The 25,380-nt window shown below is 36.4% G+C and overlaps 1 protein-coding gene across 1 annotated transcript; it reads left to right on the top strand.

Moving 5' to 3' along the window:
• Window positions 1-4,282: 4,282 nt before the first annotated feature.
• On the top strand, window positions 4,283-23,615 carry LOC143681447 (clusterin-associated protein 1-like). Its single transcript, XM_077158494.1, is given in 3 exon segments — window positions 4,283-5,061; window positions 5,064-8,185; window positions 23,124-23,615. Coding segments are annotated over 2 exon segments (1,260 nt in total). The 5' UTR covers window positions 4,283-4,389; the 3' UTR covers window positions 5,652-8,185; window positions 23,124-23,615.
• Window positions 23,616-25,380: the final 1,765 nt, after the last annotated feature.

The raw sequence follows: 25,380 nt of genomic DNA, 5'->3' as shown, positions 1-25,380 counted from the left end.
TGTAGCAAAGTAAGCTACTAGCACCTAAAATGATAGATTCAACCCAAAACTTTAACATATTGTGTCTATTCTTAGAAATTCCAGCAAGATTTCCTGGAATTCTCGGGTGGGCCACGGTGGCTCAGCAGGCAAGAATGCTTGCCTTCTATGCCAGAGGACCCGGGTTCGATTCCCAGTGCCTGCCCATGTTAAAAAATAATAATAATAATAATAAAGATTTCCTGGAATTCTACATCACTACCCTACTGGTAGCAATAGAAGACAGCAGCAAATATCAAAATTCTAAGATAGGGTTTCTCAATTCTCCCAGATGACAGAAGAAGGCAAAAATATAGGCAAGTTTCAAAACTCATGCATCCTAAGAGTCATATAGGTCTTCCATGCTACTGAAAGACATGTACATTTGTGGGTGGTATGGAGAGGTACTTAATGTAGAATTTTTAAAAAGCAAAGTACTAGGAAAAACTCCTTGACACCTATAGTTCTTACTTCCTATATGACAATATCACCAAATATGATAGAATGGAAAAACAATTCACCAATAGATAGTGGTGCTTATCTTAAGATTGACAGTGTATTTTAAGACCTAAATTTCCAGTGCTGTTTTACATCTCTGAGCCTCACAGGGCTCCAAGTGCATAACTCTGAGTTCACCTAATCTCACTAGGGATGCCCCCAACTCACTTTGTGGGAAAGGCTCCTCAGCAGGCTAGTTTCCCTATCAGCTGGACCGGCTCTATTTACCTGATCCTCAAGCTCAGTTTCACCTCCCTGCCTGCCAGCGGAAGTATTCAAACAAGCTAATGACATCATTTCAGTGGAACTCCTGCTGGTTCAGTCTGTTCCCAAGTACAACCCCATGTGACCCCACATGGTATGTAGTATCATCCTCCCCTGGGCTGAGAGTGTATGTGACTAGTAAACAGCTGCTAATGTCAAAAATAAAAGCAAAAACAAAAACAAAAACAGATGTCACAAAAAAACACATACACATGCACAAATACAAGTCATCTGGTAGAAAACAAAACAATTTTTTTGTTTGAATGGGCCAGATGATTTGACTCACTGGAGGCCCAGAAACTTCCTTAAAACCTAATTGTCAGAAAAAGAGATTAGAGGATTATTTTCATAGAACTTCATTATTTGAAGGGATCTTGGAGATCACCCATCCCAATGCCATTATTTTAAAGATAAGAAAGCTGAGTCTCAACTCTTAAGTCTTATCTGTCAAGCAACTCCCACTGCACTTCCAATTTGTTTCACATGTGGTAACTTACAATCCTCCCAGAGGTCACTGCTTTGGAACAAAGAAAGCATTTACTTTAAAAATACAATAAAATGTCTTCTCCAAATATATAGTCTTTCAAAATACAGCAGATACCCAACATATATTGTATGAATGCAAACTTAGAAACCAAATAATTCTTGGCCCATACATACATTTGCATGTATATGAAGTTGGGATATAAGATGACCTAACCATGTGGTGTATGAGAAACCTGTATTTTATGCTTGATTTTTCTGTAAACCCACAACTTCTCTAATAATAGTAATAATAATAAAGATGACTTACACACAAAGTGAATGAGATTCTACCTCTCTTAGCTCAGCCGCTTCCCCTTCACCATGGGACTTTACCATGATTCCTGAAACCGTACAGCTGCACAGTCAATATACTAGTCTTTCACCACATGGGGTCATTTAAATTGAAATTAATTTAAATGAAATAATATTAAAAATTCAGTTCCTTGACCACACTAGCCACATTTCAGGTGCTCAGTAGCCACAGTGGCTAGCATCTACCATATTGGACAGTGCAGATATAGTATGTTTGTATCATCACAAAAAGTTCACTTAACATAATTGCTTGAGCAAAGATTTTCTTATTACCTTAAATTACCCTCCTTCTTCCCTTCCTAAATTGTCCACAAAATTTTATAATAACCTTGGTCCCAATTGTTGCATTTCTTAGCAATCTGGCCCCTGCTGAGCTTGTTTGTTCATATTTAATATCAAGATGTAACTCCTTCTCTGTCTTTATCACAGATTGTTGTGAAGCACTAATGAAAAGGTAATATAAACTATTATGATTCCTGGAGGCTCTTTTCCTTACTTTCATTTACTAGTGGGCTATCAGAAAAAAATTGTTTTTAACACCTTGTGCTCTTAAAAAATGTGGAATAAATATTATAATTTAGGGAGGATGGATGCATAAAACAGCAGAGAAGCTGGGGGAAAAATTATCTTTTTTTCTAGGCTGTGACTGGATTTAGATTCTACATAATGGCTCATAAAATAAGCAATAAACTCCAGTGGGTGTAACCACAGAGAACGCATCAATAGTTGTTTCTTCAGGAGTAAAACTAGTCCATGGTATATTTGTTAATCATTATAATTATTGTAATAATAGCTAATATTTAGTGAGTGCTGCCAGCCATTTTGCTAAGTGCTTCATATTTATTTTCTCACTATATTTTCACAGAAAATATATGGAGTGAGCAGTATTAAATTACCATTTTATATAACGAGAAATTGAGACTCAAAATCTTAAGAAATTTGCCAAAGCTCACATAACAAGAAGGAGGAGGGAGTGTTTGCTGGAATTCTTTTAACTTTAAAACTTTACTTTGAAAAAAAAAATATGTATATGGAGAAGGTATGCAATTCATAAGTATATACCCCAATAGTTTTCCATAAACTGGATAAACCCATGTAACCAGCACTCACACATTAATAATAGAACATTTCTAGAACACCAGAAGACCCCTTGATCTATTTCCTATCTCCCCTCCCTATAAAGGACAACCATTATCCTAATTTGTAACATAAATTAGTGTTGACTGTTTTGAACTTTATATACATGGAATTATACCACATGTGCTCTTTTCAGTCTGACTTCTCATGCTTAACTTTGTACGATTTAATCATCCTGTTGAGGGTGGTTTTAGTTTGTTCCTTCTCCTTGCTATGTAAGATTCCATTGTGTGAAGCAAAATTTTACTCCATAAACACTGTTGATGGACATTTGGGTTTTTTCTAGTTTGGAGCTAGTATGCAAAATGATGCTGTGAACATTCTTGTACATTTTGTAGTGAATATATGTACTCATTTCAGATGAGAAGATTCCTATAAGTCGATACGCTGAATTACAGAGGATGTGTTCAGTTTTAGTAGATACTGCCAGACAGTTTGCCAAAATAGTACAGACCTGTTACAGGTGGGACCTTTTAGTTAGGTTATTTCAATTCAGATGTGACCTACCATTCAAGGTGGGTCTTAATCCTTTTACTGGAGTCCTTTACGAGAGGATAAGAGACAGAAAAATTCCAGATAAATGGAACATAGATCTGATCGCTTAAATGCCATCTCATTATTAATCTTCTTCTTCCCTCTTTTCATTTAGAGTCTGTAAAGATCTTCAACCATGTATTGGTTTGGTAACAGGTTAGAATTCTACTAGAGGTTTCTTCTTGGGTTATTTTGTTTAATCCTCATAATCACTGCACCTGGAAGACCTGAATTTGAAACCACTTACATAGCAGCTGACCCTGCCCAAATTGAATTTTCTCTTTGCACCTTAATTTCCTCATTTGCTAAATGGAAATGAGGATAAACACTTCATCGAACTAGAGTGAGAATTTAATGAGATAACGTAAATATTCCGTGTAGTATCTTCCATTTAATAAACCTTCAACAAACGGCATCTAGAAACAATGATTCATGTAGCTACTAGACAATTCAGGAGTCGGTCCTATACATCTTAGGGAAATCCAGATTGATATATGTGATATATTATCTGTTTAATGAACAGTCATTGAAACAAGCATACATAACATATTTCAGAAGGTATTTTTAGCTTCTAAGTACTCAGATCAATGAAGGAAGACAGGAATAATTTGCAAAACATGTTCTTTTCATCCTGCCCACAATGTTTTTGCCATCCTCAAAGGAAAGTTAAATTATTAGTTCAGAAGGTTCAATTTTAAGGTTCATTGATTTGACTTTTCAGGGAAAAAAAGGTTTTTCTTTGTTTATCTGACAAACAAGTACAGTCATATCTTTAAGGAAAATGGACTTAATTAGAAATAAAAGTGTCTTCATACTCAACTAAAACTAGTCTAATTCTCAGGGTAAAAGCATCTTGGAAAATAAATGGCCACACTACAGGAAAAAATTTGATGAGCTTTTATAACAATCTAGATTTAGGTTGCTTTGCTTCTAATATAAAATATTAGTGTAGGTTGACTCTCTGCGCACGCGCACGCCGTTTGGCCCGCGCGCCGTCCAGAGTTCGGATGGTTGCCGTAGAGACCGGCGAGCACCCAGCCTGTGGTCTCTGGGGACGAGCGACAGCGGCGGCGACCCGGTGCTGCTGGGGACCAGAGCGCCATGTCTTTTCGTGATCTCTGCAATTTTACAGAGATGATGAGAGCCTTAGGATACCCTCGACATATTTCTATGGAAAATTTCCGCACTCCAAATTTTGGACTTGTATCTGAAGTACTCCTCTGGCTTGTGAAAAGATATGAACCTCAGACTGACATCCCTTCTGATGTCGAGACTGAACAGGACCGAGTTTTCTTCATTAAGGCAGTTGCCCAGTTCATGGCAACCAAAGCACATATAAAACTCAATACTAAGAAGCTTTATCAAGCAGATGGGTATGCCGTTAAAGAACTATTGAAAATCACATCAGTCCTTTATAACGCTATGAAGACCAGAGGAATGGAGGGCTCCAAAATAGGAGATGAAGATATCAGCAAATTCAAGTTTGATCTTGGCTCAAAGATTGCAGATCTGAAAGCAGCCAGGCAGCTTGCCTCTGAAATCACCTCCAAAGGAGCATCTCTCTATGACTTGCTGGGCAAGGAGGTGGAGTTGAGGGAACTGAGAACAGAAGCAATCGCCAGACCTCTGGAAATAAATGAGACTGAAAAAGTGATGAGAATTACAATAAAAGATGTTTTGGCACAGGTTCAGAAGACTAAAGATCTGCTCAATAATGTGGCCTCTGATGAAGCCAATTTAGAAGCCAAAATTGAAAAGAGAAAATTAGAACTGGAAAGAGAAAATTAGAACTGGAAAGAAATCGAAAGCGATTACAGATGCTGCAGAGTGTCAGGCCAGCCTTTATGGATGAATATGAGAAGATTGAGGAAGAGTTGCAAAAGCAGTATGACATTTATCTAGAGAAGTTTCAAAATCTGACTTACCTGGAACAGCAGCTTGAGGAGCATCATAGGTTGGAGCAGGAGAGGTTTGAGGAAGCTGAAAATACTCTCCGTCTGATGCAGAACAAGCTAAAGGAAGAAGAAAAACGGTTGCTCAAAAGTGGAAGTAATGATGATTCTGACATCGATATCCAGGAAGTCGATGAATCTGACAGTGAACTGGAAGAGAGGCGGCTGTCAAAGCCACGGACGGCCATGGAGGTGCTCATGCAAGGAAGACCCAACAAGCGCATCGTGGGCACAATGCAAGGTGGTGACTCTGACAATAATGAAGATTCAGAAGACAGTGAAATTGACATGGAAGATGATGAAGAAGATGATGATGATTTAGAAGATGAGAGCATTGCACTCTCACCAGCTAAGCCTAATCGAAGGATCCGGAAACCTGAGCCCCTGGACGAGAGTGACAATGACTTCTAACTCTCTTGCTCAAGGACCCAGGCAGATTAGAATCCTCAGATTGTAGTTCAAGCTCATCTGTGCAGCGCGTTTCCACAGAGAGAGGCCGCGGCTCCACCAGCTCGTCACTGTTTCGCCTGCTCTTGGCCACCCTCCATCTGTAGGTTGACCAACTTGTACAGAGTTTCCCGGTGGTACAGTACTTCCTTGTCAAGAAGCTTCCGTCAACAAAGGATTTTCAAGTGTTGGATCCTTGTTATTGGGATGATAAAGGAACCAGGAGTCATGTATGTGGAGGTCCTTCTGACCTGGTACTCATTTGTTTTTTGCTGAACAAAAGAACACAGGCCTCAAGCCCCAAAGAAGAGTGTGAGAGTAGTTAGATGAAAAACTAGCATTTAGATCACTGCTGACAATTTTTACCATGTAACCGAAGGATGTCTTAAAATGTTTTAAAATATGTATGTTGACAGAAACTATAAAGGAACGTTTCATATCCACAGTTTTTATTGGGGTAGCTCAAGAACAAAGTCTGAGGACATTGTATGTGAAATCCGAAGAACTGTTTCTTTCAGCTGGGACAGGAAGAAGAAATACAAGAGATCTTTCAGGAGCATTTTAAAATGTAATATCAGTATAAAAACAAGTAAAGAAAGTCACATCCCTTTAGGTTGGCAACACACTACAGAATTGATTTATGTAGTAAACGAATTGATCTGGGTCATCAGGGCTAGAATCCCGCCTTGCTGAATTGGAAGGGAGCCCAAAGGCTCTACCTCTTACCCAGATGGAAGTCTGTTCTATGTGGATGTGAATTAAATTATCCTTTTTGTGGTGCTGTGACTAATGTGTGTGTGTGTGGAGGGGGCAGTAGGCTTTGTTCTCTTCATGACCTTAGGCTGACAGCTTGAAGGTGTGTGACTATTGTTTCATGAGTGAGACAGGGAGGACTGGTTGCAAAACATACACAATGGGTCAGTGAGATCCCTTTGTGATTGAGAAATGACACATTTGTGTAATTTGGAGGAAAGGTTTGCTTGTTTTCCAAGGATGTTAAAAAAATGATATTAAGTAGAGAGATTCTAAAGTAGCAGTTTTAGGAACCTAGTGTGCTGTCACCTAGAGTATATCTGGCCTTGACTATGGGTTTTTTGCTATGGATGTGCTACCTGGTGATTAATTCTTCTATTCACCAAACATTTATTGAGTGGGAGCCCTGGCCTGATGTTTGTCAATCAAGATGGTGGAGTAAGGCATTTCTGGCTGCTGTTCTTCCACAGAATCTTTGAATAACTAGAAAAACTGACAAAGCAATCTTCAAATTCTGGAAAACCCTTAAGAGGTTGTAGTAACTGTGTGAGTCCAGAATCAAGAAAATGCAGCCTTAAACACCAGTAGGGGAATCTCGTGGTGCCACAGCTGGCCCTTCTCTCTCCACTCCTACCCCCCTCCTTCCCCTTGTATGGAGTGGAGCCAGCCTGCACTCCCACTGTGGGTCCCCAGACCTATTCCAGAGGAGCAGAGAGTAACTCCTGCGTGATACTGTAGTACCTGTGTGTCAGTTTCCTAAAAGACTGAACCAGGAAACTCATCTCAGGCTCATGCTCCTGGAACTTGCCCTGCAGGCAGAAGCAGCTTGTGAACAGCTAAGGTAGTGTAAGAAACAAGTCAAAGTGACCTTGGGAAAAAGATTACTGGCTTTAAGACATATAATAGAGCACCTGGGAGTATGTCATCTCATTTCACAGGGACATTTAGATTCCTTTAAACAGGGAATTCCTGAGGCCATGGGCAAGAGGAAGGTTTAGAAAAGACAGAGGACCCTGCACTTCACTTTCTTGATAGGTAGACTAAACTGTGAAGGAGAGCACCATCCAATTCAGAGCCAATTTGCAAAGACTGTGAAAGGTACTTTTTTGCATTGGTTAGCTTGTTTTTATTATTTTCTGGCACTGAAGGAAATATCTATCATATCACTAGCTGGATTGTAAACTTAAGGAAGAAACAACTCACAGAGACTAAGTCCCAGAGTTAACACATTAAAATATTAAAATGTACAGTGTGCAATATAAAAGCTTTCAAGACAAACAGGAAATGATGGCCTATCTAAAGTGACAAGGTAAAAATTCAGAAACCATTTGAACAACAAAGACAACAAGACTTTGGACATACCAGATGAAGACATTTAAAAAATAATAAAGCTCTTCAGTATGCTCAAGGAGATAAATGAAAATGTAGAGAAAGACTAGGAACAAATAGCAGGAAAATGATGAATGAACAATATGAGAATCTTGACAAAAATTTTTTAAAAGGAACCAAACAGAATTACTGAAGTTGAAGGCCACAATAATTGAAATGAAAAATTTCCTGGAGGGTTTCAATAGCAGATTGGAGCTGGCAGGAGAAAGAATCAGTGAAGTCGAAGACAAGACAATGGAAATGATTCAGGCTGAGGAGAAGAAAGAAAAGAGAATGAAAAAAATATGATCTGAGCCTAAGAGACCTGTGGGACAGCAGCCAGTGTACCCATACAGAACTGTGGAAGTCCCAGAAGGGTAAGAAAGAAAAGAATAGAACAATAAGCAAAGAAATAATGGTAAACGCTTCCCACATTTAAAGAAAGATGAATGTGCCTGTGGTGGCTTGGAGTGCACCCAAGAAAAACATGTCCTTAAACATAATCTATTCCTGGGGGTGTGGGCCCACTGTAAGCTCTCTCAGAAGTAAGCTCTGAAAGGACCAAATTGTTTCTAAGTAATTCTATCCCAAAATAAAACTCAAGAATATTTAAAGGAATACAAAAATATTCAGCACCCAACATGATAAAATTTCCAGTATCTGCTATACAATCAGATATTACTGGGCATAGTGAAAAAATCAAGAAACACCCTAAAATGGCACAGGTGATAGAATTAGTGAACAAGAATACTTAAGCAGTTACAACTATATTGTATACATTCACATGGGAGAGGAAAATAAAAGCATGTTAAGTATGAAGATATGAAAAAGTCTCAAAACTTCTATAAGTAAAAACAATGTCTGAGTTGAAAAATATACTAGATGGGATTAATAGCAGATTAGACACTTAAGAAAAGATAACAGAACTTGACAACATGGCAATAGAAATGATTCAAAATGAAAAAGGGGGAGGGGAGACAAAAAATCCCCCTATACTGGTTATCAGGTTATTGCCTAAGCTCCAAATTTACCTTTTTTTTTTTTGTAACCTGTTCTGTTCTGTGATAATTGAACTAGACCTTAAAAATATTTCTCCTTTGCCAGCCAGCAAGATACGAGGCATTGTCGGTAAGGTGTTGGAGAGACTTTGGAGGAAGAAGAGGCTTTCCTTCCTAGTTCTAGTGTGACTTGCTCTTGAAATTCCTGGAGAGCACACTTTTCTCTCCATTGCTTGGCCCCTGATGTTTCTCCAGGCTAAGTTCCTGCAGGGTTCAGCTTTCTCCACATCTGTCTCCAACAACACTTTGTTTTTTTCTGCCAAGCTCTCAATTTGAGCAGAAAACAATGCAAACCAGAACACAGTGAACACCATCTTTAAAGAACTCAAAGAAGAAACTGTCAACTAGAATTCTGTAGCCAACAAAAGTATCTTTCAAAAACATAATCCAATATTATAAGACCCAAGGTCAAATTTCCCCAATTTTCCCAGTTTATAGCTGATTTTTTTTGCCTCCAGTCAAATACGTTCCATGCATTAAAAAAACAACAAACAAACAAACAAAAAATATTAGTGTAAATCATGAGGAGTTTTAAAATATGCTTTATAATTTTAATAGCTAAAGTTTTATAATAAACATTTTTCTTATTATAGAAATTTTGAACATACAAAGACTAAAACTCTTATAATCCCAAGACCCAAAGACAATCATTTTTAACATTTTTACTTATTTTTTCCCAATCTTTTATCTAAGCATATTTATGTTGGCAGGGGTGGGAAGGAGATTAAACAAGTTTATAAACTTCTTTCCTCTTAGCTTTATAATACAATACGTAATTATTTTCCAAGGTGATGAAAAACTCCTTATGAACATATTTTTTTTAACAGCTATTTAATCATTCTCTTTTAATCTTCTCTAGGCAAATTAACTCAAGAAGGGCAGTATACAAAATTGATAAAGAATGTAGACTTATGCCAAATTTCAGGGTTCAATTCCCAGCCCCATCAGTTACTATATTTTTCCTGTCTGCCATGACATATACACACTATGGGTTGACTTATTATTCCCTCATGGTTTCAGAGACTGAAAGGCTTGCTTCCGCACAGAGTCAGTAGCATTCTAGTTGGCTGGGAATTGTTGAGTTCAGTGGTTTTCCTGTCACATGGCAATTTCCTCTTCTTCTCTGGGTTCCATTGACTTCCAACTTCTGGTTCCTCCACATGGCTTTCTTTCCATAAGGTTTCCAGTTATAGGATTAAGACATATCCTGATTCAGCTGATCAGTTAACAAAATATCTTCTTCAAAAGGTCAATTTACAATGGGTTCACACCTTCAGGAATGGGATTAAGATTAAGAACATGTCTTTAGAGGGGGTACATAGCTCTGACATATTATATACAAAATTGAGCAAGTTATTACTACCCTGTGTCTAAGATTCTTCCTTTAAAAATGGGAATTTAATAGTATATCTATCTCATAGGATTGATATGAGGATTAAATGAGTTAATACTTATATAAATAATTAAAATAGTGCCTCTATATAAGTATTCAATAAATGTTATCTGTTATTATTATTAGCTATTATAAATTTTTGGTTTGGAACTCTAACAATTGAAGTCTTAAAACAAGATAGATATAATTGACTAAATTTAAAATCTGTGACATTATTTACAGATAACATTTATAATGTTTCTTAGTTTAAATTTCAACATTTATTGAGTATTTGAGATCGTGTAGTAAGAATTCTAATCAATTTTTAATTTACTTCATACATTAACCTTGTGATTTTATTTTTCTCTTGTTGACAGGGGGTATAAATCTACTGGAAAACATAATTTTTTATATCTTATAATGAAAAGTTCTTTACAATGTACATTAAATAAAATTTAAATGAAATCAAAATGTTAATCAAAATTAAAATTAAAAATTTAATTTCTGTCCCTCAGTCATACCAGCCACTCACTAGGTACATTAGCCACTTGGTCACTGTGTGGGTTTGAAGCTATTATGTACCCCAGAAAAGCCATGTCCTTTAATCCTCATTCAATATTGTTGGATGGGACCTTTCTGATTGTTTCCATGGAGATGTGACCCACACAATTGTGGGTAGTAACTTTGAATTAGATAGTTTCCATGAAGATGTGTTTCTACCCATTCAAGGTAGAGTTTCTTACTGGAGCCCTTTAAGAGGGAGCCATTTTGGTAAAAGCTTGAGAGCCACCAGAACCAACAGAGCCAAAAGAATGGGCAGAGCCCCTGGGAAGCCATTGAAAAAGCCTGGAAAGACAGCTAGCAGACGTCACATGTGCCTTTTCACCTGAGAGAGAAATTATGAACATCATTGGCCTCCTTGAACCAAGGTATCTTTCCCTGAATGGTTTAATTTGAATATTTGTATAGCCTTGCCTTAACTGGGACATTTTCATGGCCTTAGAACTGTAAACCTACAACTTAATAAATTCCCCTTTTTAAAACATTCTGTTTCTGGTATATCATATTCCAGCAGCTTACAGACTAAAACAGTCACATTAGCCAGACTAATAGCTATATGTGACCACCATATTGGACAGAGCAGATAGAGAACATTTTCATCACTGCAGAAATTTCTAATGGACAGACTCATACTGTGTCTCTAGACAGAAACTGATATGCTTGGATTTTGCATAATCTGTGAGTAATATACTTTCATCCCAATTTTATTCGTATGATTATATAATATATACCAATTCAAAAATATTTCTAATATGATCCATACTTAATATCATTTGATAACTGGTTCTGTCATCTATGGTGATGATCAAATGCAAGAAAAGCAAAATATGAGTGTGATATATATATATATCATACTTCACATTTTTTTCTTTTCAGTGTTAAGTGATAAACTACTCTCAAGATACTTAATATTAATTGTTCAAATACTTAATAATTTAACAGATTAAGCGCACCTTTTAAATAACTTTGTAGTGGAAAATTAAAATTTTCTCAAAAGTAGACTAGTATATTTAATCTACATCGTCAAGTTTCAATAATTATCAATTTTACCAATCTTATTTCATCTATAACCTACCTGCTTTCACCAGCACCCTCTTGCTATATTATTTTCAAGCAAATCTTAGCCATAATATCACTATCTACAAACATTTTATATGTATTTCTAAAAGTTCAAAACTCTTTTTTGAAACATAACCACATTACCCATTATCCAAACAGGAAAAAAAAAAAACCAAAACAGTAATCCTTATCAAATATCCAGTCAATAAGAACAGCTTTTTAAAACCATAAAGAAGCCTCTTGACTTTTCTGACTTTAACACAAAATTTCAACTTTGTGGGAAGCACATTTGATAATGTCACTTATTCAAGATCACTGATCATTTGAAGTCAGAAATATAGATCAATATTCAGGAAATGAGAGCAGTATGTATTGCTAAGAGAAAGAAAACTACTTTAAACTATTTGACATAGGCCATATAATGCTAATAATAAAATATTTTAACGTACTGCACTATTCTAGTCACACAAAAAAAAACCTTTTGTATACAGGGTGAGATGAGTAGATTAATAAATATTTTGCCCATGTATTTGCAAATCTAGTATAAACAAGTACCCTAGTTAACTCTCGTGTACCTTGAAAAAATACATTATCCATGTAGAAATTCATTTTTGGTAGAGAATTTTATGAATTCTAATTAACTGTGGAGAGGATGATTAATAGTAAAAATGAGTGTGAAGAAAATGTAAAAGGTTGATGATAAATGTCCTACCCATAGGCCAGAAGAAAGAGATGGTTGGTGGATTGTGAAACTTTTGACCTGTTTACCACAGAAATACAAATACAAGGATGAATAGACATGATGTACTATCATTTGCATTGAGGTTAGTAGCAGGATTTACTGGGCATATCAGGAAATTTTGTAGCCATTGTAGAATTTTATAGGGAATAAAAAGATAAACAGAAGAAAGGAGAGAAAAAGGTACAGATAAAAGGGAAACACAGCTGAATAGAGACCCTATGGGTTTTGATGAGGTATATGTGTAATCTGAGTTACATTTAAAAAAAAAATTAATCAGTGGGCATTTGTAAAATGTTCTGCATGTTGTCTGAGGTCCCATCCACTTTATGAGTCTAAACATCATTTACCTTACAGAATTTTAATCTGCTTTTCAACACTTCTTCCCAGGAAATAACTTTTACTGTTTTAATTCAGTTGTCCAGTCTTTCTTCCAGGCATTCTTTCTTTAACCAAGTACCTACAACAATCTAATATGACTTTGTTGTATATAGTGCAGGCCACAAAAATGAACTAGATACCCTGTCTGCTTTCAAGGAGCTTACCATCCATGGCAAAAACAGACATTTATGTAGGTTATTCCTGATCTTCCAGGGTAAGGAGGAGTGAGGTTAAGAGTATTAAGATGTTCCAGGTAGGAGAAGCTTTGAAGGTGCCCAAGTAAAACCTGTAAAACAAGAATGCTTAGTGCCTGGCAAAATTTCAGGTGTGTTGAGTATTGTTGGGGGGAAGGGTAATGAGCAATTTGATTGCACAATTAGGAGCCGACACATAATTAAAGACTCTGGCATGCTAAGGAATTTGGATTTTATCTTTGAGGCAAGCAAAGTCATTTAAGAACTCAAATTCGAAGTGTGACAAGATAAAATCTGAATTTACAGCAACCAATCTGAGGATCAGGTGCAAGTATGTTGCAGGATATTAGAAGCACATAGGGCAATTAAAAGATAGTTGTAGTAATCCAGGTAGGACTCATGCATGATGGGTCAGAGCAGGAGCAGTGGACATTCAGAGGTGGGGACAGAGCCCAGAGATATTACAGAGGTAGAACTGGCTGGAGGTGATGAGGGCCCCCCCAGAAAATTATGATTTAGTAGGTATGGAGAAGGAACTTGAAATCAATAGTTTAAATAAAATTTCCTAGGTAGTGCTGATGATTAGTCAAGTTTGAGACCAACCAGTGCAGACTGCTTCTCAAAGAGCTTGAGTGTCAAAGATAAGAGGATAGCAGTTAGAGGTCTACACCTGTGTTGAAGATCAAAGGCCTTCATTGTTCTCAGGCTGAAGAGAGCCAACAGGAATTCAGAAATTGGAACAGAGACAAGAAGGGATGGCCCTGAACTCCTGAGCACTTGAAGGATGAGAATGGGGACCCTAGACTCTTGAGGAGCTGAGATTATGAAATCCATCGTGCAGAAGAGACACTTTCAACAGGAGGAGGGCCTTCTGTACTGAAGAGCAGTAAGAAGTAAATTGTAGGCATAGACAGTGAGGTGGAATGGATAGAAACATGTTGAAGGAATTCTACCTTATATGCTTTCTTTTTCTCAATGAAGAATGTGGTAAGCAATTAGTACATTTTCTGCAAAGGACCTGGTGCTTGAGAGAAACAGAAAGGATCATTGAGTAGATGAGAGGAGGCTTAGAAAAGATAAAAGTACCATTGCCTCACAGAGCCCTGTTGAAGTGAGAAACCATGTATCTGTACTTTGCCAGTGGGCATCATTGTGATTTTTTTTCCCTCTTGTTGGGTTGTCAGACTTAGCAGATAAATATACAGGATGTCTAGTTAAATCTGAATTTCAAATTAACAGTGAATAATTTTTTTGGAATAAGTAGGTACTATAGGGATGTCCTGTGCAATATTTGGAACATCCTTACACTAAAGAATTATTATCTGAAATTCAAATCAAACTGGCTATTCCGTGTTTTATCTGACAACACTATGAGAATTTTAAAAATCAGATGTAAGAAGGCTATGACCTAATGCTGAAGTTAAAGTTGAGTTTACTGTGAAAATCATCTTCATTTATTATTTATTTTATCAGCCCTCTAACTGCCATCCTCTTTTCTTTGACACACACTGTTAGCAGACAGGGCCGCAAACCCGTGATTATAACATGGCAACAACTACAAGACTGACTGACTAATTGACCAGAAGTCAGCAGAAACTGGAAGAGCAGGAACAAGTGAGAGACTGTCAAATGATGGGAGACAGAGACACAAGCCAAGGAACCCTAAGGATTGTGGCAAGCCAGCACCAGAACACTACAGATTTGGTGAAAATGCATGGCCTTGCCCACATCTTGATTTGGGGCTTCTAGCCTCTAAAACCAATTGGTTATTTGAGTGCACAGGCATGAATCCACCACCTTTGTCTGGTAAAAATGGTGACTCAGATGAGAAGAAAAAGATCCTAGGAAGCAAGGAGGCCATCTGCCTGAGGTTTTGGAGCCTTGGTAGTTCAGGTAAGCATGGAAACCAAGCCTTTGTGGCTGCTGGACTCTATTTAGTCTAGAGGCTTGACAACCGGAGTTTCCCTGTTCTGACGGCACTCCACATCCTTTGGGTCCTCTTCAAAGAGAGCAACTGTTTCCAGTTCTAAGTTCAGATATATGACTGGGTAAAAGGGTCATCAAGACAAAAGTGGATCAGGAAGATAGGCAGTCAGAGTCCCCTTGACCTGGGCCCGGGTCATGCTTCCAGAATGATCTCTCTTGCTCCAGCTTCTACACCTTCTAATTTCTGGGTGCCATTCTATATGGATTTGAGGCCCTGACCTGAGTTTGTCTGTTGAGTATACTCCTGGAAAATAAGTCCAAAAATTAATTGGTATTTAATGAAATTAAATAAGCCTATTTAAGAATTAGCCAGTGTAAAATATTTAAAATAATTATTATACCTGTAACTAGGTACAATAATTATTTAATGCTTGTTTGATTGTTAATTGGTGTGTTAAGCTTCTATTTGTCAATTGATATTGTTCAGCCTAAGTATTAATTGGTGTGTTGCTTAAATATAACAAGTGTTATGTGTGTATTAAATTTGTTAGTTGATATCTTCCTGCATGTACAATGATCAAGTGTTCCTAATTATGGAAAGTCTTCAAAAATGGGACCTGTGGGCTGTATTGAAAATTGGAGAGATTTTACTTATGAGTCTGTGAGAAAAAGGTTTATTTCTATAACATAATCTGAGAAATGGCCTGAGAATGTGGCTCTATGGGAATATACTACTGTGATGGTCAGGTTTATGTGTCAACTTGGTCAGCAGTGGTGCCCACTTGTCTGGTCAGACAAACACTGGCCTTTCTGTTTCTGTGAGGACATTTCATGGACTTAAATTGTGATCATGTTGGCTGCATCCACAGCTGATTGCATTTGCAATCTGCTAAAGGGAGTGTCTTCTGCAATGAGTGGTGTTTAATCTAATCTCCAGAAGGCTTTTAAGGAGGATTCAGGGGACACAATCACTCTTTCTGCTTCAGCCAGCCAGCCAGCCTCTCCTGAGATTTTGTTGAGGACCTTCCTTGGAGCTGCCAGCTTGCAGCCTGCTGTACAGAGCTTGGACTCTTACATCCCCACAGTTGTGTGAGACACTTTTTTATAAATTTTATATTTACAGATATCTCCTGCTGACTTTGTTTCTCAAGAGAACCCTAGCTAATAAAACTACCATTACAGTTAAAGTAAAAAATATTATAGTTAAAACTATTCTGCAAAAAAGGCAGAAATAGGGTGAGTTAATGTATTCAATATTTTATTTGTTCCTTTCAAAAGTACTTCTGTGCCTCTGTGTAACTAACTTTCTGTGTCTGTCTGCCTAGTCAATGTATTGTATCTACCTGTTCATTCCTCTGGATGGTAATAGCAAATTAACAAAAAATTCTTAAACAGCTCTGTTTGAACTGCTTGAAAACAAATAGGCACCTGCATATAAATATATATAAATTAGTACTTCTAAAATAAAAAGAATGAAAGAAAAATTCTCTGGGCAGCAAGATTCAAAACCTTAGTTTTATAATTACTACAAATAAATCTGGACATTAGAAAGAAACCACACCTGGAATTTCCTTAAAGCAGCAGGAAGCCGCCAAAAGGCTTCCTCTGGAAAAAGCAAAGACCTTTTAAAATTGTCCCAGTCACAGCTTTTAGTGAAGTAGTTCTAATAATTGAAAATAGTTCAAAGAAGGACTTGGGGACTCTCAAATCCCACCACGCTCTCACTTAAAACTTTCAAATCCAAGTTCAACAACCTAGGCTTCATTCTTTGTCCCACCTATCCCTATAGCAGGATAGGATATTGGGTCTCCTATCCGCCTAAGCACCTATAGCAGCCATGAGAGAAGATAAGGGAGGTGTGATTTAGAATTCTTTACTGGGTCTGGAGATTAAAGTAGTAGACATAGAAGAAATGCTATAAAATAAGCTTTGTTTCTTAAAATGATTTTCTTCAATAATATCTTTGCAATGGTAACCATAGTAATCAAATCATTATTAAAATATGAATAACTTTGGTATAAGAATAATTAAGCAAAATCTAATTCCTAAATTTTGCTAAGTAAAATGAAAGGTCCTTGAGAGCTATGGAAAAGTTTTCCCTGATTTAGGCTTAAGACAAATTAAATAATTGCAGTATTTTTTCTAGAATTTGATAGTCAATGTACTTAAAAATTGTTTGTAATTTTAAGATATTATGAAAGCAAAGATTTTTTTTCAACCTCTGATAAAGGGAATTTTATGATAAATTTTTTAATTCAAAAAATGCAATTTTATTCTGCTTGGGTACATTCTCCCTACACTTATACAAGATTCCTGATAAAATAAGCTAGTATTATGAGTACATTCTCAAAATCCCTATTAAAATTAGCCTAACTGGGCAGGTAGGTTATATGAACTAAACAATGTACCTGGTAAAAATAACATTTATAAAATATAGTAAAATAAGAATATACTGATGCTTCAAATATATCTTATTTTAAAAATCAGTTAAATTTAGTAAGAAATATAAATGAACATTTTTATAACCTTGATTACCTGGGTTTCGAAGAATCTGGCTTTTGGTTACTTTGCCATTAGTTACTTCATTATGTGGAAGAACTTGAGTTTTTAGTGGCTTTGTTAATGCCAATCAGTATGTTTTGTAATATACTTGAACCATGGTATAGTGTAAGGCAGTAATCATAAAGGGATAAAAATGCTGAAACAATTTAAAAAGCAGGCTAATAAATAATAACCTAAGAAGACCTCATAGATACTTGTTAAACCTTTCAATAAGAAAGTAATCTTTGAATAAATAGAGCTTTGAACTAGTTTTTTAAAAGCCATAATTTAATTTTGTAAACTAGCATTATTTAGCACTTAAGAATAATGTTGAAAAAATTTGAGTTTTTTTCTAGATATAAATCCCTTAAATATCAAAAAGATTATATTTCAAACTTGGAAATCTTCTGATCTTTGAAGGTAATGCTGGATTGGACTAAGAAATTTAAGCATGTTGTAAAGTGATCATTTGTGTGTTGTGAGTATAAAGTATATAAATGCCTGGCTATGTTCCAAACCAAGCATAAATTTCTTCCTTCTTCCATTATTTTGTGGTATCTCTGTCTCTCCTCCCCTTCATGAATACTGTTATTGGAAGGAAGTATGCATGTTCAAAAAGCTTTGTGAATTTGTTATCAGATTTATTTCTGATTATCTGTAGTCTGGATAAATAAAAAGTATTGGTGGAATGGATATGGAAAGTAGTAAAAAGTTCAATAAGTGAATTTTGTTTGTGGTAGTCATCGACTATATGTCTTGAGTGAATATAGAGAGCCGTCAAAAGATTTATAAAAGTGAATTCTCTCTGCCATAGTCAGTGCTGACCAAAATTTAATAAGTCTGTTTATATTATATTTCAAACAAGAAAGTTTTACACAAAATCAGATATGCATACAAAACTAAAGTTTAGTTTTCTCCCTATTAAAATAGCATGGATTGTTAGTCTGCTCTTAATGTAAAGTTTAAAAAAGTTTTTCCTAACCATCCAAGTACTTTTCCAGTAGTCTGGAAAACAAAGATTTTACATCAAAATAAAATCCTTATTAATGTTTATGTTAACCTTATCATCCTTTACTTCAGAAGACGTCTTCTCACTTTTAAGGGAAAATCTGTTACAAAGGATTTGTTCTTTCACCATGGAAAAGTAAGGTGCAAAAATAGTTTAACATATTGCATAGGAATTTTTTAAGAAGTACTACAGTGGTTATAAGATTTTCTATCCTGTTATTAGCTAAATGTATATAGGTAAAATGTTATTCATATATTTACATATTGTATACACATTCCTAAAAACTTGTTGATGTTCTCACTGTCCTTGTTATATCCTGATACTAATCTGTAAGATATTAAACAATAGTATGTTGTTGTTAATCATGGTTTTAATAATTTTTAGAAGAGGCTACAGATCTTATAAATAACCTGTTCTAGCTTGCAAGCTGTTGGAATGTGATATACCAGAAACAGAATGGCTTTTAAAAGGGGGGATTTATTAAGTTGCAAGTTTATATATTCTAAGACCATGAAAATGTCTAAATTAAAGCAAGAGTATAGAAATGTCCAATCTAAGGCATCCAGGGAAAGATGCCTTGGATCAAGAAGGCTGATGATGTTCAGGGTTTCCCTCTCAACTAGAAAAGAACATGACAAACATGGCAACATCTGCTAGCTTTCTTTCCAGGCTTCTTGATTCATGGAGCTCCCCTGGGATGTTTCTCATTTTTCTCTCCAAAGGTTTCTGGCTGTGTGGCCTCTGTAGCTTTTTCCAAAGTGGTTCCCTCTTAAAGGGCTCCAGTAAGCAACCCAACTTTGAATGGGTGGAGACACATCTCCATGGAAACCATCTAATCAAAGGTTACCACCCATGATTGGGTGAGTCACATCTCCATGGAAGCAAACAAAAAGCTTCCACCCAGAAATATTGAATGAGGATTAAAGCACATGGTTTTTCTGGGGTACACAACAGATTGAAACTGGCAGGGAACCACATTTACTTGTCAGTTGCACTTCTTTGCTCTGATATTTCTCTAAAAGTATATGTAGTCAACTATAAGTTAGAGCTTCATCTGCAACAAAGAGAGACTTTAAAAGAGAGGTAGAACAAATATATAAATTATATTTCATCTATAAATTAATGTAACTCTGGTAAATGTATAAAGATGAAACAGGATAAAACCTCTAGTATGGCTTTTCAATATAAAACAACTCTCAAATGTTTTTATTTCTGAGAGTAGCTCCATTTAAAATGCTTATAAAAATTTAGAGTTTAGATTGTAAACTTTAACTAGTATTTCTAAATTCTATAATGTTTTGCTATTTGTATAACTTGGTAGTTCCCTGGACCTTTATTGTGATACCTGAGACTCAGAGTTAGTTCTCCATCTCTGAAAGTCACCATTACTCCATATAGCAACTGTGAAAAAACTGATAAAGAAATCAGACACTGATCAAAAATATGACTGAAATTGATTTGGTTCAAACTAAGGTAAATCAATATAAAAGGTAAAAAAAATTATATTATCTGTATTTTAAAACTTTTTAAATTTTGTGTGAGACCAAAATGAGAAAAAAAAGTTTATTCTGTCCAAACATTAAATTTTCTGTAGCACACTAATTCAACCTGTATGGTCAGTTTATTTAAACAATCTAGAATAAGGTATAAAATCTTAATAGTCTATACAAGTTAATGTTATACCCTGATACATTTCAGAGTATTTGGGTAAAAATTTTTTTAAAAAGTATTTGCAAAGTCTCTTGCTAGACAATAAAAACAGACTTAGTAAACCTCTCCACCTGGGAAATTCCTGATATTTTCTTAAGCAATAGGAGCTCCAATTTAATAAGCCAAAGCCTCAATCTTGGGACTTGCCCTTATGAAATTTATTTCTGTAATGGCAAAACTGAACCTACTTGTTACTAATACCTAAGAGTTATCTCTAGAGAACCTCTGCTGCTTCTCAAATGCGGTTTCTCTCTAAACCAAACTCTGACCTTCCCCCCTATGTGGGACATGATTTCCAGGGGGTATAAGTCTAGCCCAGGCATCATGGGATATGACTCCCAGGGATGACCCTGGCCTTGGCACTGTAGGGTTAGTTGACCAAAAGGGGGGAAAGAAATAGAGTTTCAATGGCTAAGAGATTTCAAATTGAGCCAAGAGGTCATTCTGGAGGTTACTCTTAAGCAAGTTTCAGCCAGATATGACAAACTGCCACAGTATAGCAAGTCCCAACCAACAGTATTCCTGGAAACCTTGAAAGATTTATCCTGCACTTTCTAAAATTTTACTTATTAAGTTTGTTTTTCAGAGACTTAAAACCTCTGAATTGTTCCAATGCCAGATAAGCTCTGATACCCAGAAGTACTATACTTTCCAAGGACATCAACCAGTTTCATCTGCCTTCTCTTTAATGGCAATGCCCCTTTTCAGGCATGAAAAAGTTAGAAGTATCATCACTCAGATATCCCTCAAGACTGATAGAAAATTATCAAATGCAAGGGAGGAATTATAACCAAGAAGTTAAGATTTAAGGAATGATTATAATTACTGAATCATCATATAGATATTCCTTTTTGCTTTCTGCTATATTGGAGTAGACAGAGGGAAATATCTGAAATCTCTGAACTATAATTCAGCTGCTCTGATATCTGAAATGATTGTAAAAGCCTTTGTCTTGTGGCTTTGTGATTCTAAGAGTTGCTACTTCCTTTATCTGGTCATTTTCTTAAAGTAACTTGAAGGGCAAAGGCCCTAATACAAATGAAGAACTTGAATTTGCCATTCACTGCTCCAGCCCTTTATGTTTGTAAATTGTATTGGCTAAACCCTGCCATTGAAATGGTAACTCTGCTTCCCCTCCATTTGTTTTACATTTTTGCTATTAAAATGATAACCTTTTCTCTCTTCCTTTTGTCTTGCACTTTTGAAATGACAAATGACTTCCTTTCTGCTTAGACTTGATTATTTGAAATTGTAATGATTTCCTCTCCCTTGCTAGAATCCATAAAGACCTTGAACTCCCTAAACTTGGGTAGACAGAATTTTTGGCTGATAGGCCACTGATCTTCTGCTATGTACCTCATAATAATATTTTTCTCTTTGAAAAAAAAAGACTGACTAATAGGTTGAGCCCACAATTTTGGGGTTTGCCCCCTTTGAAATTTGTTACTGCAAAATAAATGCTAAGCCTACTTATAATTATGCCTAAAAGTCACCTCCAGAGAATCTTTTTGTTGCTCAGATGTGACCTCTTTCTCTAAGCCAACTCAGCAGGTAATCTCACTGCCCTCCCTGCTACATGAGACATGACTCCCAGGAATGTAAATCTCCCTGAAAACATGAGACAGAACTCCTGGGATGAGCCAGGACCTGGCATCATGGGATTGAGATGGCCTTCTTGACCTAAAGGGAGAAGAGAGAAATGTGACAAAGTAAAGTTTCAGTGGCTGAGAGATTTCAAACAGTTGAGAGATTATCCTGGAGGTTATTCTTATTCATTATATAGATATCCCTTTTTAATTTATGGTGTATTAGAGTGGCTGGAGGGAAATACCTGAATCTTGAAGTGTGTTCCAGTAGACTTGATTCTTGAGATGATTGTATAACTATATAGCTTTTAAAATGTGACCATGTGATTGGGAAAACCTGTCTGATGCTCCTTTTATCCAGCATTTAGACAGATGAGTAAAAAAGTAAGGATAAAAAATAAATAATAGGGGGAATAAAGGGTAAAAAATTAGACAGATTGAAATACTTGTGGACAATGAGGGAGGATTAAGGGGTATTGACTGTATGAGTTTTTTTCTTTTTTCAAAGGGAGAAAGAGTTTAATACTAGGTACTTAAGTAGGAGAGCAAATGGCTTAGTGGTGCAAAATCTGTCTCCATGAACTGCAGTGGTTCAGCTAGTTTTATTAGAGAAAAGATGGGCAGGGTTTAGGATAATGAGCACAGTGGCCAGATTATGTAATTAGAGGTGATCTAATTAATGAGTATGCACAGTTTGATTATAGGCTTAGTCACAGAATGCATGAAATAAAATGGTGGAATGAGGTATAGGTGACCTGTAGGGTAAAGTCTAAGCTACTATGCCTGTCCGGCAGGCCCACTTCAGTTAGATCTAGTCTCAGTAATCAAGATAACTTTGGACTTTGGGTGGGTTAGTTCTAGGTGGACCCAAGACTCTTCATTAATAAACATTAGGGGCTATCTTTAGTGCTTATAAGACTGTAAAGATGAAAAACTGCATATCTTTTTTTTTAATATTTCTTTTTCTGGAGTGATGCAAATGTTCTAAAAATGACCATGGTGATGAATACACAACTGTGTGATGATATTGTGAGCCATTGATTGAATACAATGTATAGACAGCATGTGTGTGAAGATTTCTTAATAAAAACCTTTGTCTAAAAAATCTGATAAAAAGTAAGCTGTCATTTGTGCTAAGGCTCTGATAACCCTTGATTCTATTCCTGTTTAAACATGCAGATTCCTTGTTGGTTTGAAAGGATGATGTGCCCTAGAAAACCCATGTTTTAATCCGGATCCATCTTGTGGAGGCAGCTGTTTCTTTTCATCCCTATTCAGCACTGTGGGTTGAAACTTGATTAGATTATCTCCATGAGGATGTGGCAAATCCAACTGTGGATATTAAGCTTTGAAGAGAGGGAGCTGTGACTCCACCCATTCCAGGTGGATCTTAATTAGTTTAATGGAATCCTTTAAAAGAGGAAACATTTTGTAAAAAGCTTCAGAGCTACAGGAATTACAGAGCCCAAGCAGCCAGCGACCTTTGGAGATGAAGAAGGAAAACACTCCCAGGGGAACTTCATGAAACAAGAAGCCTAGAGAGAAAGTTAGCCGGATGGTGCCATGTTCACCGTGTGACTTTGCAATTGAGAGAAAAACCCTGAACGTCATTGGCATTTCTTGAGTGACAGTAACCCCTTGCTGGTGCCTTAATTTGGACATTTTCATAGCCTTCCCTCGATTTGGATATTTTCATAGCTGTAAAACTGTAAACTTGCAACTTAATAAATTCCCCTTTTTAAAAGCCATTCCATTTATGGTGTATTGCATTCTGGCAACTTGCAAACTGGAACACTTGCTATAACATTTTTTGTCACCTCTCACTACAATGAAGAGTTGTCTTGGGACCTGTTGTACATTTAAGAATAACTTCTGTGAAAAAAATAGTGACTGAAAGAAAGAGTTGATACTTATAGGTAGTCATCTTTATCTGCTTTTGGAGTTGTACATAGATCAATTAAACACTTCATCATGATTGCAATATTTGGGTCCTGTTATATAGTTATGGAATAAACTGCTAGATGCTGAACCAGCATTAATTCTCCTTTCTTACTTAATAACAGAAGTTTGATTTTATTCCAGGTAGTAATCTGACAAACTAAAAGGCACCTTTTTTACAGCCTTCTATTCAGTTAGACATGGAACTTCTAGAAAGGCTCTTTAAGGAAGGGGCAGCCAGCCTGCACGAACCCTTTTCTCTTTGTCCTGTCTTAGTTTCCCAGGCTAACATAACAAAGTACTATAAATTGGGTGACTTAAAACAACAAATTTACTTTTTCACATTTCTGGAGGCTAGAGAATCTGAAGAATAAAGGTATCAGCACAGTCATGCTGTCTCTGAAAGCTCTAAAGTCTGTGCTTCATTGCCTTTTCCCAGCTTCTGATGGCTACAAGCAATGTTTGGCATTCCTTGGTTTGTGGCAGTATAACTCCAGTGTTTGCCTCCATCTTCATATGGCTGTCCTCCCTCTGTGTCTGTATCTCTTCTCCTCTTCTTATATAGACACTAGTCATTTGGGATTAGGGCCCAGCCTAATTCAGTATGACCTCATCTTAACTTGATTGCAACTGCAAAAGCCCTATTTCCAAGTAAGTTCACATCCATAGGTAGTTGGGGTTAGGATTTCAATATGTATCTTGTTGGAGAAACAATTCAATCCATGTCATCACTTCTCCACCCCACACCCATTTCTCTTGCATCATAGCTGGAACTCAAACATGGGGATTGGAGCTTTAGTAGCCTTCTTGGACCATGAGGAAATTTTGTGAATAGAAGCCGTGGCTAAGAATGGCACAGCAGGAAAATAGGAAGGCCTGAGTCTTGGATGCCTATGGCATCATCCTACTAGATTAGACCACCCTCGCCCAAACTTCTGTCTGAGAGAGAAAGTTAAAGAGCCTATTGTTTTTTGTTGTTGTTATTGTTATTAGATACCAAATATAAACCTCAATGAATATAACTGTTAATTGTGAATATAAATAAAGATGGTGTTTCTTGGATTAGTAAATAGTAGTGTTCACTGTGTGCCAATCTCTGAAATACTTTCTAAACATTATCTCATTTGACCCTCACACAACTCAAGGAAGTAGGTATTGTACATACTCCATTTTTCACATGAAGAAACTGAATTTAGGAATGTTAAGAGACTTACTGAAGGTTGGGATTCAAACCAGACAGGCTGCCAGGAGAGACCTAGCCCTTCTCAGAAGTGAAAGGATTAACAGTCCTTGTGTCAGAAAGTAAAGGGAATTTTATAATTTTTAGTAGATCAGTCATTCGTTTGTCAAATTTTCATTGAGGTTTGTTCTTTAACGGAAGCTGTAAAAAAAGAATGACATATCTCATCTTTGTAGCTCCTGGTTTAGAGGAAGAGAATGATTGGGAAATATTTCTTATATCAATAAGATATCATAACTAACAAATCTGATTTAACAA

Source organism: Tamandua tetradactyla, chromosome 4, assembly GCF_023851605.1.
Source record: "Tamandua tetradactyla isolate mTamTet1 chromosome 4, mTamTet1.pri, whole genome shotgun sequence".
Lineage (NCBI taxonomy): Eukaryota > Metazoa > Chordata > Mammalia > Pilosa > Myrmecophagidae > Tamandua > Tamandua tetradactyla.
Note: the sequence above shows the minus strand (reverse complement) of the source record. Positions and strands in the feature narration are given on the sequence as shown.